This window comes from Helianthus annuus, chromosome 1, assembly GCF_002127325.2.
Source record: "Helianthus annuus cultivar XRQ/B chromosome 1, HanXRQr2.0-SUNRISE, whole genome shotgun sequence".
Lineage (NCBI taxonomy): Eukaryota > Viridiplantae > Streptophyta > Magnoliopsida > Asterales > Asteraceae > Helianthus > Helianthus annuus.
This window is the reverse complement of record NC_035433.2, coordinates 107,703,107-107,717,698: the sequence shown is the minus strand read 5'-3', so window position 1 is coordinate 107,717,698 and position 14,592 is coordinate 107,703,107. Positions and strand designations below refer to the sequence as shown.

At 37.6% G+C, this 14,592-nt stretch overlaps 1 protein-coding gene across 1 annotated transcript; it reads right to left on the bottom strand.

Annotated features, from left to right (window-relative positions):
* Positions 1 to 1,971: 1,971 nt before the first annotated feature.
* Positions 1,972 to 3,086, bottom strand: LOC110929196 (uncharacterized protein At2g29880-like). The gene is made up of 2 exons (XM_022172323.2): positions 2,748 to 3,086; positions 1,972 to 2,669 (listed from the first exon to the last, which is right to left on the bottom strand). The coding sequence occupies exons 1-2, from the start codon at positions 3,084 to 3,086 to the stop codon at positions 2,094 to 2,096; spliced, it is 915 nt and encodes a 304-aa protein (XP_022028015.1). The 3' UTR covers positions 1,972 to 2,093.
* Between the last annotated feature and the right edge of the window lie 11,506 nt (positions 3,087 to 14,592).

Genomic DNA, 14,592 nt, shown 5'->3' with positions numbered 1-14,592 from the left:
AGACTGTATCTGCCTAGACCACTTGAACGACGCATCCCAGACTCCATCCGGCAGCGCGTAACGATTAGCGACAACTGTCTTTTTGTTCCTCTTTAAACCAAACAGCAACAGGAATTTTACGAATTATCAATCTATTAATGCGATAAAAACTATATTTATCAAACACAAGTTAGCATGAGTATTTGTGAAGAGCAGAACCTACAAAAGTATGGTAGAATCCACAAAAGCATGGTAGTACAATCAACTAATCAAACATAACTAACTATTCAAAATCTAAAACAATATTAATCATAATTCATGGCTGCACACAAGTTGAGCACTTGAGCTAGGCCCAAGTTCGGCGTAAGAAAGTTTCAATATTGATTCGCAAACACATTAGCTCAAAAAACATTCATGAAAACTGTTAGATATAGAATACTTAGCTCAAAGTCAACACAACCAGTTATCATCATACTAAAAGATGCAGAAGGTTCAGCGCTACAAAATCTGCATTGCGTACAGCAACGCGCAAAAAAAAATCTGGAAAAATAGGGTCAAAAGCTTCCAAAAACTGTCTAAATCAACCTAAACTAGTCTAAAACGGGCTTTTTAAGCACCTTGCGCCTTAGGCCATGTGTAGTCATAAAGCTCCTTTGGGGGCGTTATGCGACAAGTGGCACGCCACGTCATAGAGGGGCTTTATGGGGCGTTATATCACTAGAGCGTGTAGTCATAAAGCCCCTACCCGACATATCGAACATGTGAATCATTCCGTCAGTTGCAGCAGCTACCTTTTTGTTCCTCTTTAAACCAAACAGCAGCAGGAATTTGGAGGCCTATGGCGTCTCCGATTTTGTTCCAGTAGCACTCCTACTGCTACTGTGCTATGGGCGTTCAGGCGTCAATTACACTTGCGGCGTCTATTACGCATTTTTACTCTAGTTACACGTATCCAGTTTGGGTCTCGCGCGTAACCCAGCCTGGTAAGCACTGAACGCAGCACTCGACACGAAATCGACTTTGCACGAGTAACCAGTGCCAGTTACACGTGTTTAAGGCCAGTTACGCGCATTCCGGTGTCGATTCATGCGTTTAGGTGTCGGTTATACGCGCAGTGTTGGTTACGCGTTATTAAATGCAGGTTAGGCGTACTGTGGCGGGTAAACCGGCGTCTACTAAATAGTATCTACCTACAATTTTACTATTATACCCTTTTAACACAAAACATCATAACCTTATGTATTAAATGCAGGTTAGGCGTACTGGGGCGGGTAAACCGGCGTCCACTTATCCGCTTTCCGGCTTTCGTACTCAGTTCCACCTCAGTCCAAGCACAGTCAACGATATCAGTCATGTAGAATTATAACTTCAAAACACTCAGTAACAAGATTTTTAAATAAATAGATATAATAGTACCTCCTTAGCGTTACGACGATCTTTAGGCTCAAATGGGCAACTTTTCTTTGTAACGGGTCAAAATGGTTACCCATCTGTGCGCGCACCAAATGTGGATCTTGAGGATGCTCCAACAGCAAGATCTGCAATTCATACGATGAGTTCATGAGCATAACATGGATATACAACGTTTTGACCCGTTAGCGAAAAAACTTAACATGGATCGAACCATTTATAAGTAAATCGGTTTATATAAAAGGCTTACCCGGGTATCAACAAGTCAAGAATATCTGTGTTTTGTTCCAAATATTCAGCAGCAACTTAATGGCCATGCAGGTCCAATAATCTTGAATTATAACAGCATACTTTTATCAAACAGCTTGTCATTGTTCATCAGCGGGTGAATATATTTATAGCTCAAGAATCACAATTAAAGAAATAACGGTTCAAGAAGATGAGCAGTGAAATATAAGTACTGTAGCATCATACATAATCCTAAAGCAGCCTCGGCTTAGTAAAAAAAACAGACCCATAGTAAAAAAAAAAAACAGACCCAAGACTGATGTAATTTAGAGTCATAAACAATCCCAGACCTAATGTAATTAAGCATCATAAACAATCACAAGACCCATAAGCAATAATAAAATACCCAACAAAGAAATAAAAGTTACTAAAAAAGGATGTAGCACTTCTACCAGACAAAAGCATCCTAAACTCGCTTAGTTACCGGAACCCATCATATCTCTTAGTAAACCCAACCGTATCAGAGGAGGACAACTAAATAGCATCCTTGCTTTTGCTTGGTTGGTTTCCAAGTAATTTAAAGCTCCACGTATTTCATGGGAATCCAAACCCAATGGCTCCAGTGCATTATAAATTTCTTCACCTGTGTACTCGCGATGATAAGCTCTTTCAAGTATTTTATTGCCTTCTAAAATAGCATTAGCCACACCGCTAACGCCATTCATAATAATAGAGGTTAAATCTTCATCTTGTTGTTCAACTTTTCTTTTTCTACTCTTACATTTCTTTGCACGAGAAGACGTAGGATGTAGCACTTGAATATCATCATCAGTATTGCATTGGCTCTCCAGAACTACATCATTAGCAGCGCAGAAGTCATCAACTTCTGGAACTGTTTCTATGTTAATGCTGTCATTTTCTTTCAGTCGGGCATTTCGTTCTTTGGCTGTTTCAGCTTGTGCACCGGTTGCCCTATCTTTTGCAAATAGTTGTAGCATTTCATTGAAGTTTGAGACTTTCTTTGTCTTCAATGCCGCAGCATCAGGCTTTGACTATTTAACAAAATTAAGCTAATGAGTATTATAAACGATATTCTAAATATTCAAGTAAATAATTAAAAAAAAACTTACTTCTATTAATTTATCCCAGACTTCATCCTCGGCTTCAATTAATTGAGTTTCTGAATTCCATGAGAATCCACTCAAGGACGTTCCACGAAACATGTCGTACCATTGGGAAAAATGCTCTTTTAATGTTTTTAAACGATTCTTCAAATGTTTTTTGGTCAATTCAATTTGAAGCTTTGTGTTCAGCTCCTCAATCATATTGTTGTATGCTTGTGAAGTAAAACTGCCATTAATCCTATTGCCATTATCCTGTTGCGCTATCATGGATTGTATGAATATATTATCCATACTTTCCGTCCACTTTATTTGTTCCTTCTTTCCGGTGGCTTTGTGTTTGCTCATGATAACTTTCTACATGGTAATACATAAATAAATTCAAATGTGTACTTATGTAAATGGTTGCTTATGTTAAATAAAATTACTATACGCACATGCTAATAAAAAAGAACAAAGTCACCAATTCATTGAAACCATAACAGTCAATACAAAATCGAAATGAAATACTATAATGTACTATTCTAAAACTACTTTGACATATCTATTTCATTGTTTGGATAAGTCAAATAGTTAGTCCACATTTCATTTGCAATTGAGTTCCTTAGTTGTTCAGATCTCGTACTACCCTCACGTATATCTCTTGTAATTTGACTTTCTTCCTCTTGTGGTCCATCTAACACCTCTTGTATGACCTCATCTTCAAGATCCTTGTCACGGTCTTCCTCTAGTAAAAAGTTGTGTAAAATACAACATGCCAAAAAGATGCCAGACTGTGTTTCGCACGAGTAAAATGGTTCCGCTGTACTTCTAATAATATGAAACCTCTTTTTTAGGACACCAAATGCTCGTTCAATTGCGTTGCGTAACGATGCATGACGAAGGTTAAACAACTCCTTTGCATTCTCAGGGGCACGCGTGGAGTATTCTTTCAAATGATACCTAACACCTCTATATGGTGCCATTAGGGTACTCGTGTGAGGTAAACCCGCGTCTACTAAACAATATCTACCTATAAACAACTTGTAATTAGTATTAGAATACATTATTAAACAATTTAAGAGAATTTGGTAGAACAAATTACCAGTTGGAATTACTAGTTTATCATCTCTAGTAAGCGCATTCTTTATAATTCTTGAGTCTGATGTTGTACCCTCCCATCCAGTTAGCACATACGTAAACTTTAAATCAAATGTACAAGCAGCCAATACATTTGTTGTCGGGTATCCCTTACGACCACGATATCTAGGGGCATCCTTATTAGGTACTTTGACGCGAACATGTGTTCCATCAATTGCACCGATACATTCCTTCAAAAAAGGATAAAATCTCTTTTTTTCTTGAATTTCTTTTGGGACAATATCACCTTTAGGTTGTTGAATATAACGACCTTCTAGTGATATAATCGCTCGCAAAACTCTATGGAAGCACCGACTAGTTGTTGACCCAGAACGACGGTATAGCCACGAGGTAAACCGATTTCTCAAATCATTGCCTACAATATGCAAAAATGTGGCAACATGCTCTTCAACGGACATGCGTTGAGTAGCTCGAAGTCCACCATCACGCTTTAAAATACTGCACAATGTCATAAAAGCTTTCTCACTCATGCGGATAAGCTCACGACATTTACCGCCGTTTGAAAGGTCGTGTAACATCTCTTCTCGCACATATCGTCGTTGTAAAATTTCATCATTAGTAGGTAAATTAGCACGACTTCTGGTTGAGAATCTACGTAGTGCAACGAAAGCCACCAGAAAGCAAATCAGGTTAGCTGCTTGCAATTGTCTAGCTCGCACAAGTTCAGCTGCCTCGCGTATTTGATTATCCATTGTAAACTTACTTGCTGTTGAAAATTGTTATTAGATTAGAAAATTGTTAGATAAAAACTTACGTTCTTGTTCTGTAAAATTATTGTAGGGTGCACTGACATGTTTTTTAATTAATGCTTGTGTCTATTAGAGTTAGTAAATCAAATAAGAGTAAACTAGAAACTAGGGTTGAGGAGAATTCAATTTTGTGGTATTCTAGTCAACAAAATACGACCTAAACCAACTATTAGCGTATTAGGTCAGATCTGACTCAACTTAAAGTCAAAACATTTAACACTTGACTATAACTAAGTAGATATGGTGACAATAAAGATGATAAGATCAGATAACTTCAATCATTAACAGGGGAATTGGTAAACAAAACTCAAAGAGAACTAACCAAATACATACACGATCTCATTTTTTGTCTAAACTAATTAGATAACATGACAGTAAAGGTGATCAGATCAGATAACTATAACCTCAATCAGTAACAGAGCAATATTCAAAGGAAACTGAAAGAGAACTTTCCGGATACATACACCATCTCATTTTTTTATCAAAATAGCCGAATATTATAATTATAAATTTATAACGAGCAGTTCTTCAATTAATTATCTCAAATTTTACATACAAACGAAACTGAAACTGAACTAAGTGCAGGGTCAGGCCTCCTTCATACATACATACAGTTCTCAAACGGCAAATTCAGGTCTATGCTTCAAAGTTTTAGCTATAAAAATCAAAGCAATCTAATTTAATCAAACATAAACAACTCAAGAAGCCAAAACCCTATCTGGACACATTAATTTAATCAAAATTTTAGATAAAAAGACCACGCAAAGGAGATTGGCCGCTCAAAATTGGATGTGAAATAGGAACGTGATCTTACCTGGAAGATGAACTGCTGATTGCTGAGGAGAGCAGGTACAGAAACAATGATCGACAGTTTTTCAATTGAGGGATAGATGATGGAAGGTGGATTGATGATTTGACGGGATGTGGGAGATATACCCGCCATATTTCTTACGAGGGTAAAATTGGAAGAAAATTAGGAACGTGATGTTTACCTCTTCTTTTCTCTGAGAATCATTCCGATTTGGGAAGAAATATATAAGAAACAAAAAACCTCCTCATTCTCTTCTCCTCTCCCCCTTTCTCCTCATATAAAAATCTCTGGAACATGATTGCTATCCTCTTTCTTTCCAATTCCATTCTCTTCTCTATTTAAGTGAGACTCTGGAACACAGTGTAAGAATCAAAAATCAGGTTATAGGGGAGATGGGAACTGCGGATTACCGAAAGGTCGCATTGAACAATGGCGATTGATGTTCAACAACGGCCGATGAGTTGTAGCAGGGTGAAATCCCAACTTTAACCCTACGGGCGTCTTAAAAATAAAGCCAAACCCCTGTTATATTGGCTTGCACTCACTTGTAAATGTTGTTTAATAACTTGTACTTGTAGTAAAATTACAATTTGGTACATCACTTCTCCTTTTTAATATATTATAAATATATATATATATATATTGTCATGCTTGGAAGTATATATATATATATATATATATTTATTTTTGTCATTCACCCGATTTTGTATAATTTTTACTACTTGGTAATAGTTATATATATTTGTCCAAATATATATTTAAGTCCATAATTGTCCTTAAATTGTCCAAGTCCAATAATTTGTTAAGGAATATATTTTCTTGTATTTGTCCATATACCCTTTCATGGGTTATTTTGTATGAGTTTTTTTTTAGGTATTTTTTATGTATTTCCATGTGTATTTTGTTGGTGATACTCCTTGGGAGTATTTAGTGTATTTGCATGATCCTAATACATTACTACATATAATACACATAGTATACACTTAGCACAAAAATTGGTGATCACTAAATATATATATATATATTCCCTAAAAATATACATACTTAATATTGATTTTAACTTGAAGAAATCCTTATTTCTTAGCTTGTAATTTTGTACAAAATTTAGGAAACCTTGATAAATATTTTTAGGTGAATTTTTGGGAATTAAGTTTCACCAAAACTTATATTTTTCTAAGCGTCAAAATTTTATGAAAATTTTGACATAGTTTCCCCTAAAAATGGAGGTTTCCCATGTTTTCAAAACATGTGTTTATTTTCTTTTCATCATCAAAATCAATTTCCAACCAATTTCACAAACAACATACACTAAAATCACCATGAAAACCTTATGATGAACTTGATTTTTGTTAAAAATGTGTAGTCTTTTAGATCTACATACAAGGATCTTTCAAAAACAAATGTTCTTGTAAATTTTAAACAAACTTTTTATGGAACTTTAACTTACTAACTAAACCATCCATGAGTTTTAGGGTTTCAAAGTCTTAAAAATCATGTTCTAAAATCATTTTTATGCTCATTTAAAAGATCTTTATGTTCAAAACCATGTTTCATCATGGATCTTCCAAGATCCATACTTAACATACTTGAATCTTTCATAAACAAGCTTCTTGATGAACCTTTAACAAACTTTTCATGGAGTTTAGTTTCAAAAGTTACTTTTACATAAACTTAGTTACTTCAAGAACACAAGATCATGCTTCAAAAATCATTTTTCATGTTCACATAAAGGTTTCACAAGTTCATCTTCAAGTTTAACCATGGATCCTTCAAGATCCATGCTTAAACTTGTTAAATCTAAGCTTCTAACAAGCTTTAACATGATAGATCTAAACATAAACACACGATTCAACAACAACAACTTCATCACATACACCAAATAACACTAAAATCACTTGTTTTCCTTAAGATTATGTTAGAACTTTACATCTTCATCTTTTAAAGTTTGGTTTCTTAGATGGTGTGACTTGTACATAACATGAACATGAACCAAAATAGTGTTTAGAAGGCTTACTACTAGCTCTATTGGCTAGGGAAGTGGCACAAGAAGGAAGATGATGAAGAATGAAGAATTTGAGAGGTTAAAAGCTCCACAAAGTGGTCCTTCAACTCCTAGCACTTGTAGCTTCCTTAGATAGCCTCCATACACCTTTGTATATGCTTAGATTGCTTGTAGGATGAATGAAAATGAATATGGTAGTGTGGGTGTCACACCCCAACCGATGGCGGAAACATCGGGGCGCGGCACTGAGCGAAACAGATTGTCCAGAAGTTTCCATAACAACTATAATTACCAGTTATTTAAAGCAACACGTCCCATACCATGTCATAAAAGATAATGCAATTATTATAGAAAAGATCTAGTCAAATTGTTCTGTTCCGACAACTCATATTTTTATTACAGACAATTGTTTATTGTTGACCTAGGTCTTTCCTAACCTTGATTTCACAGCAAAGTAAGCAAGTAAGCATCCTAAGCACCTGTCACATACGTTAAAGTAAAAGTCAATACACATAGTGTAAAGGTGAGCATACAAGTTTAATAGATATAATAGAGTTCGAAATCGATTACGCATAACCAGCACGTACACATTGTGAAATGAGGCATGTTAGTTATCGACATGAACCTATCGATACCAATGACTGCGGGTTGACTGCCCAAGGCAGTTCGCGATACACACTCACCACTGTGAGCCCTGTAACTAATTGTCCTTAACAACCCCTGAGTGAACAGGTGTTGAGTCCAAACTATAATATTACCGTTGCTAAGGCAGGTAGACAGTATTCCATGTGTAAACATAATAAACAAGCATTCATTAAGTCACGTATAACATGTGGTAATTGGTTAGCGTTTAAAGTATTGAGTAGTGTGATTGATGTGATTTGGAATAAGTAACGTATGTAACGCCCAAAAGTGCGTAAAGCAAAAAGGGACCGAGTATACTCACATCGATTGGTGGATTGAAGGGAGCGCTAGAGAGTAAGTTAGCCTGATCAGAAAGATAACATAACGATAAGCGACGCGTAAAACGATGCAAAGTGTAAGTGGGTCGGACAGCAGTTCGATCGGATGGTAGTCCGATCGGACAGCTGGTCGTTCGAGTGACAGTCCGCTCGGATGGTCATCCGATCGGGTGACGTTTCGAGTGGATTGTTACTTCCTTTGGGAAGGATGTGTTTGTGTCTGATGGCTTGACTTTTGAAGTTTTCGTTGTAGCATTACGAAAACATAGAAGTATCTCTACATTTTAGGTCGGTCGATCGAACGGTTGTTCGATCGGACGACAACCCAATTGGTTGGACACTTTAGTGAGAACAAGTTCACATCAGTTTGTTACTCGATCGGATTGTAGTCCGATCGGGTGGCAATCTGCTGGTATTGAACATGTTGAAAATTGTTTAAGTGTGGAAGTCAGAACATCACATGGTCGAATGATGGTCCGATCGGGTGGTAATCCGTTCGGACATCAATTCGTTCAATGTTCACAACTTCAAACGTTTGAAATAGAAGTTAAGTGTGAGGCCAAGGTGCAAGTCGGTCGGGTGACAACCTGATCGGGTGACACTCCGAATGGACGGTAGTCCGATCGGACGGTCATTCCGTCCTAGTCGTTCCGTTCGTCTTACACTTGGTTGTTTTGATAGTTTGTCGTTTTATCGAGATGTGTTGATAACGTATTAGACAACAGAAACCTCGTCAAGACTTAGTAACCTGATCCAATAGGAATCACCCAAATCCGCCTAGTTAACTGTTCGAGACGGTGTTCCATGTCTAACCCGAAATCGGTATTCTCGTGGATAGAATCAGGATCTTGAACCAACACAACCACAAGAATGAGTAGAAAGTCGGTACAAGCTCCGATTCTATCGGTTTTGAGTGCATTGAGTGTAAAAGAGTTGAAAGAAAGTTGGAAAACCATCTTTCAATCCTTTTCACCTTGGATTTATTTAGATCTATGAAAGATCTTCGTTTATTTATGTGAAAATCGTTCAGATCTAAGTTGTTCTCGATGGATTGAAGCCAAAACATGAAGTTCTCAAGAACACCATGATGACATCATCCTAGAACACCTCAAATCTTGATGATTTCACAGTTAAAAGTTAAGATTCAAAAGGTAGAAAAGTGTAGGAGTGCGTGTAGATCAAGAAAGTACAAGATTTAGGTTGAAAACTTACAAGATTTGAGAGAAATCGGAGAAAAGGATCTTGAGTGCGGTTGGTTTGAGCACAGAGATGTCACTTACCAAAAGTAGTAACAAGTGGGGGTATTTATAGGGTTTCCCAAAGTGGAAAGGGTGGTTCGATCGGGTGACAACCTGGTCGACTGGCTGTTCGATCGAGTGGTAGCTCGATCGAACGGCTGGTCGATCGGCTGGTCACTTGGTCGAGCAGCCACTTGATTCGAGTGTTCGGTGCGACGAGTTTTGCTGTTTCGATTGCGATTGCGAGCGTTATGATGTGATAGAGTTTTCAATTCAAATTACTTTTAATCCCAACTACTATATCTAACATACAATCATCCTAATTCACTTGCGTTTAGCGTTTGTGATTCAATTGCGATTGAGTTTCGATTGCGTTTCGATTAATCACCACAACATAACATAAACAAACATGCATAAGTAACACATAAGGCACACACACACGTAAAAAAATATCCAAATTGCGTAATTCGAGTTGCGAGCGCGATTGCGATAAGCGATCAAATGTGCGATAAATATTGAATAAACCTCGATTTTAATAAGTACTCCACATAATACAACTAACGTAAAGCATAAAATGGACTGACTACGAGTCAAAGAAGTCAAAACAGGAATTGAGCAAGAAGAGATAGATCGCAGTTGGCGATCTTTTCTTCCTTTGACTTCAATCTTTGACTTTGACTTTGACTTTCGAAACACGGGGTGTTACAGCCTCCCCCTCTTAAGGGAATTTCGTCCCGAAATTAGGCCGAAGCCGTAACAAACAACTGCGGGTACTTCGCCTTCATGTCGCTTTCGAGTTCCCAAGTGAACTTTGTGCCTCGTTTTCCTTCCCAACGGACTTTCACAATAGGAATGCGCGAGCGTCTGAGCTGCTTGGTTTGGCGATCCATGATCTCGACAGGCTTCTCCACAAAGTGTAGTGTTTCGTTTATTTGGAGATCATCCAGAGGTACAATTAAATCATGCTCAGCCAGGCACTTTCGGAGGTTCGAAACATGGAAAGTCGGGTGGACGTTACTAAGTTCCTCCGGTAGTTCGAGTTTGTAGGCGACTTTTCCGATCCTTTCCGGAATCTTAAAAGGTCCAACATATCAAGGCGCTAGTTTCCCTTTCTTGTCGAATCTGACCACACCTGTCACAACCCCCGATCCCTTTTTCTCGGGAATGGGCGACCGTGAGCCAGTTGCGGTGGTATTACGTTATTAATTTATTTGGCAGCGGAAATTTCATCAGGACCGTAGTTAGGAAATGTTTAAATCAGAGTAAACCACCTTATTTTATAATATCAAACACATGGGTGAAACCCAAGTTTTAATTACACACTGAATTACAGGGATAAATCCCACTTTATTGAAATAAATGCTTTCTTTTATTTAGGTAACTTTTATAGCCACTTTTCCAAGCCTTCAGTGCTGTCCAGCTGGCTTCTAGTTTGGCTTTCACATTTTGTTACCTGAAACGCGTTTTAAAAAGGTTTTGTCAGTGGAAAATACTGGTGAATGAATCTCAGTTTAATCAAGAATTATTAATTTAACTTAAACAGTATTGAGGGCGATTACAATGTTTATATCTACCCAATTACTCATTCAGTAGTGTCAAGTCTGACTGAGGGTCATATTACACATTAGCTAACTCGTCGTCCAATGGTAACGTTACTCCAATCTTGTATACAAAACCCCAACATACCGGCAGTAATTGTAGAATTACAAAGACTCAATCACTGCTAAATTGCATTGTAAAAAGGTTAAGGTTTTGTAAAAACTGTTAACAAAAAGGAGATTACTCACATTGCTATTTTAGGGTTTTCCTTTATGATTTCCTGGTGAATATCTATAATTTACACAAATGCACATGTGTTAGTATAATAACCCATTTTAACATTAGTAATACCCTCCCCGAGACGGCATTCCAACGACTACGTCGGGCAGAACCACGACAGCCGTTACGGAACCCTAGATCAATCGGGCAGAGTACCTAATACGTATCCAGGGGTTATAATACTTACAACAGAGCAGAACCTCGCTAATTTAGGGGGTATTGGACTCGGGTATAATGCCCACTATTTAAAAGTTAGAGAGACAGAAAGGAATTTGAGCGAAACGGACTGAAGGCCCGTTGCCTCCTTTTATAGGGCTGTAATTGGACTTCCTCGCGGCCCGCGTGGGGTTTGGGCCGGGTCTACGCGGCCCGCGTTGACCTCTGGTCAATGCGTAGCTTGGTCCGATCACATACTAGGTTCGACACGCGTTGGACACGTGGCCGCACCGGGCTGTGCCACAATTCTGGGCACTCGCGGCCCGCATCAACTAAACCAAACATGTACGCGGCCCGCTTGGGCTTATGGTTTTGACGATATCAGGTTTTCCTATTCGCGCGGCCCGCATGAACTTGAGGTGAGGCCCTACGCGGCCCGCCTCAGCTTAACAATTTTTTGTTTTTATTTATTTTATATAGTATAATCTATTTTCGGGGCTCGGTTTTCACATACGGGGTACATATAATGACATATTGCTATATTTAAAAATATATTAGGGTGTCGGATTTATTATGATAGGTGTCGGTTTTACCGAGGGTTGTTATATCCTCCCCACCTTGTTTTAGAGCTCGTCCTCGAGATCTACTGGAACAAGTGTGGATATTTCTTTTTCATTTCCGATTCAAGTTCCCACGTATACTCAGGTCCTCTTTTGGAGTTCCACTTCACTTTGACCAGAACTAGTCTTTTATGTTTGAGATTCTTAATTTTCCTATCTTCAATTTGTAGAGGCTTCTCCACAAACTTAAGTTGTTCATTAACCTCTATATCTTTGAGAGGTACTACGAGTGATTCGTCAGCTAAACACTTTTTAAGATTAGATACATGAAATACATCATGTATTCCTGCCATTTCTTCTGGCAGTTGTAGCTGATAGGCTACAGGTCCTATTCTTCTGATAATTTCAAAAGGTCCAATATACCTGGGACTTAGCTTTCCTCTTTTGATGAATCTTACCACTCCTTTCCAGGGTGAAACTTTTAACAATACTTTATCTCCTTCTTGAAATTCTAAGGGTTTGCGTCTGTTATTAGCATAACTCTTCTGTCGATCACGTGCTGCTTTCAGTCGTTCCTTGACTTGAATAATTTTATCGGTTGTTTCTTGTACTATCTCGGGTCCAGATAGTTGCTTTTCTCCAATTTCTGCCCAACAGACTGGGGTTCTGCACTTTCGTCCATAAAGTGCTTCGAATGGTGCAGCATTGATACTTGTGTGATAACTGTTATTATAAGAAAATTCTATCAAAGGTAAGTGTTCGTCCCAATTACCTCCGAAATCAATTACGCACGCTCTAAGCATGTCTTCCATCGTCTGAATTGTTCTTTCACTTTGCCCGTCTGTTTGTGGATGATACGCGGTGCTTAGGTTTAGCCTGGTTCCCATTGCTCTTTGAAAACTTGACCAAAAATGAGAAGTAAAACAGCTATCTCTATCAGAAACAATTGATAAAGGAATACCATGTAATGAAACGATTTCATTTACATAGAATTTAGCTAATTGTTCCATACTAAAGGTTTCCTTCATTGGTAAGAAATGAGCTGATTTGGTTAGCCTATCTACAATCACCCAGATTGTATCATTACCTTTTCTTGTTTTGGGTAATTTGGTAACAAAATCCATTGTTATCAATTCCCATTTCCAGACTGGCATTTCTAATTGCTGTAACAAACCTGAGGGTTTCTGGTGTTCAGCTTTAACTTGTGAGCAAGTTAAACATTTAGAAACATAAGCTGCTATGTCCTTTTTCATTCCTATCCACCAGAAATTTTTCCTTAAATCCTGGTACATTTTATCACTTCCTGGGTGCATCGTATATTTAGATTTATGAGCCTCTTCTAATATACGGTGACGTAAGTTTCCTAATTTAGGTATCCAGGTTCTCTTTTTATGGAATCTCCAAATTCCATCCATTCCTTGTTCTAATTCCTTAATCATTCCTTTTAATTTTTCAGTATCTTCCTTGATTACTGATTCTTGTGCTTTTCTAATCTGTTCGTTTAAATCTACTTGCAGATTTAATTTAAGAGAACGTACCCTTTTTGGCTTTTCATAATATTTTCGACTTAAAGCGTCAGCCACCACATTGGCTTTTCCTGCATGATACTGAATATCGCAGTCATAATCACTAAGCAATTCCATCCAACGTCTTTGTCTCATATTCAACTCTTTTTGCCCGAAAACATATCTTAAACTTTTATGATCAGTGAATATGGTAAACTTACTACCATAAAGATAATGTCTCCAAATCTTAAGGGCAAAAATTATGGCTCCTAATTCCAAATCATGGGTTGAATAATTTCCTTCATGACTCTTAAGTTGTCTAGAGGCGTAAGCTATAACCTTTTGGCGTTGCATTAATACACATCCATAACCTAATTTTGAAGCATCACAGTAAATTACAAAGTCTTCATTTCCTTCTGGTAATGCTAATATAGGTGCATGGGTTAATCTTTGCTTAAGGATTCTAAAGGATTCTTCTTGTTTTGGTCCCCATTCAAACTTAACATATTTACAGGTTAACTTAGTCAAAGGAATGGCTATTCTAGAAAAATCTCGAATAAATCTTCTATAATAACCGGCTAATCCTAAGAAACTTCTAACCTCAGTTGGTGACTCAGGGGTTTTCCATTTAGTAATTGCTTCGATCTTTGTTGGATCTACATGAATTCCTTCATGATTCACTAAATGTCCGAGAAATTGCACCTGTTCTAACCAAAACTCGCATTTTGAAAACTTAGCATAAAGCCTTTCTTTTCTTAACAAACTTAAAAGTAAGTGCAAGTGCTTTGCATGCTCTTCTTTACTTTTAGAGTAAATGAGAATATCATCTATGAAGACAATTATGAATTTATCCAAATATGACTTACATATTCGGTTCATCATGTCCATAAATGCGGCTGGGGCATTGGTTAAA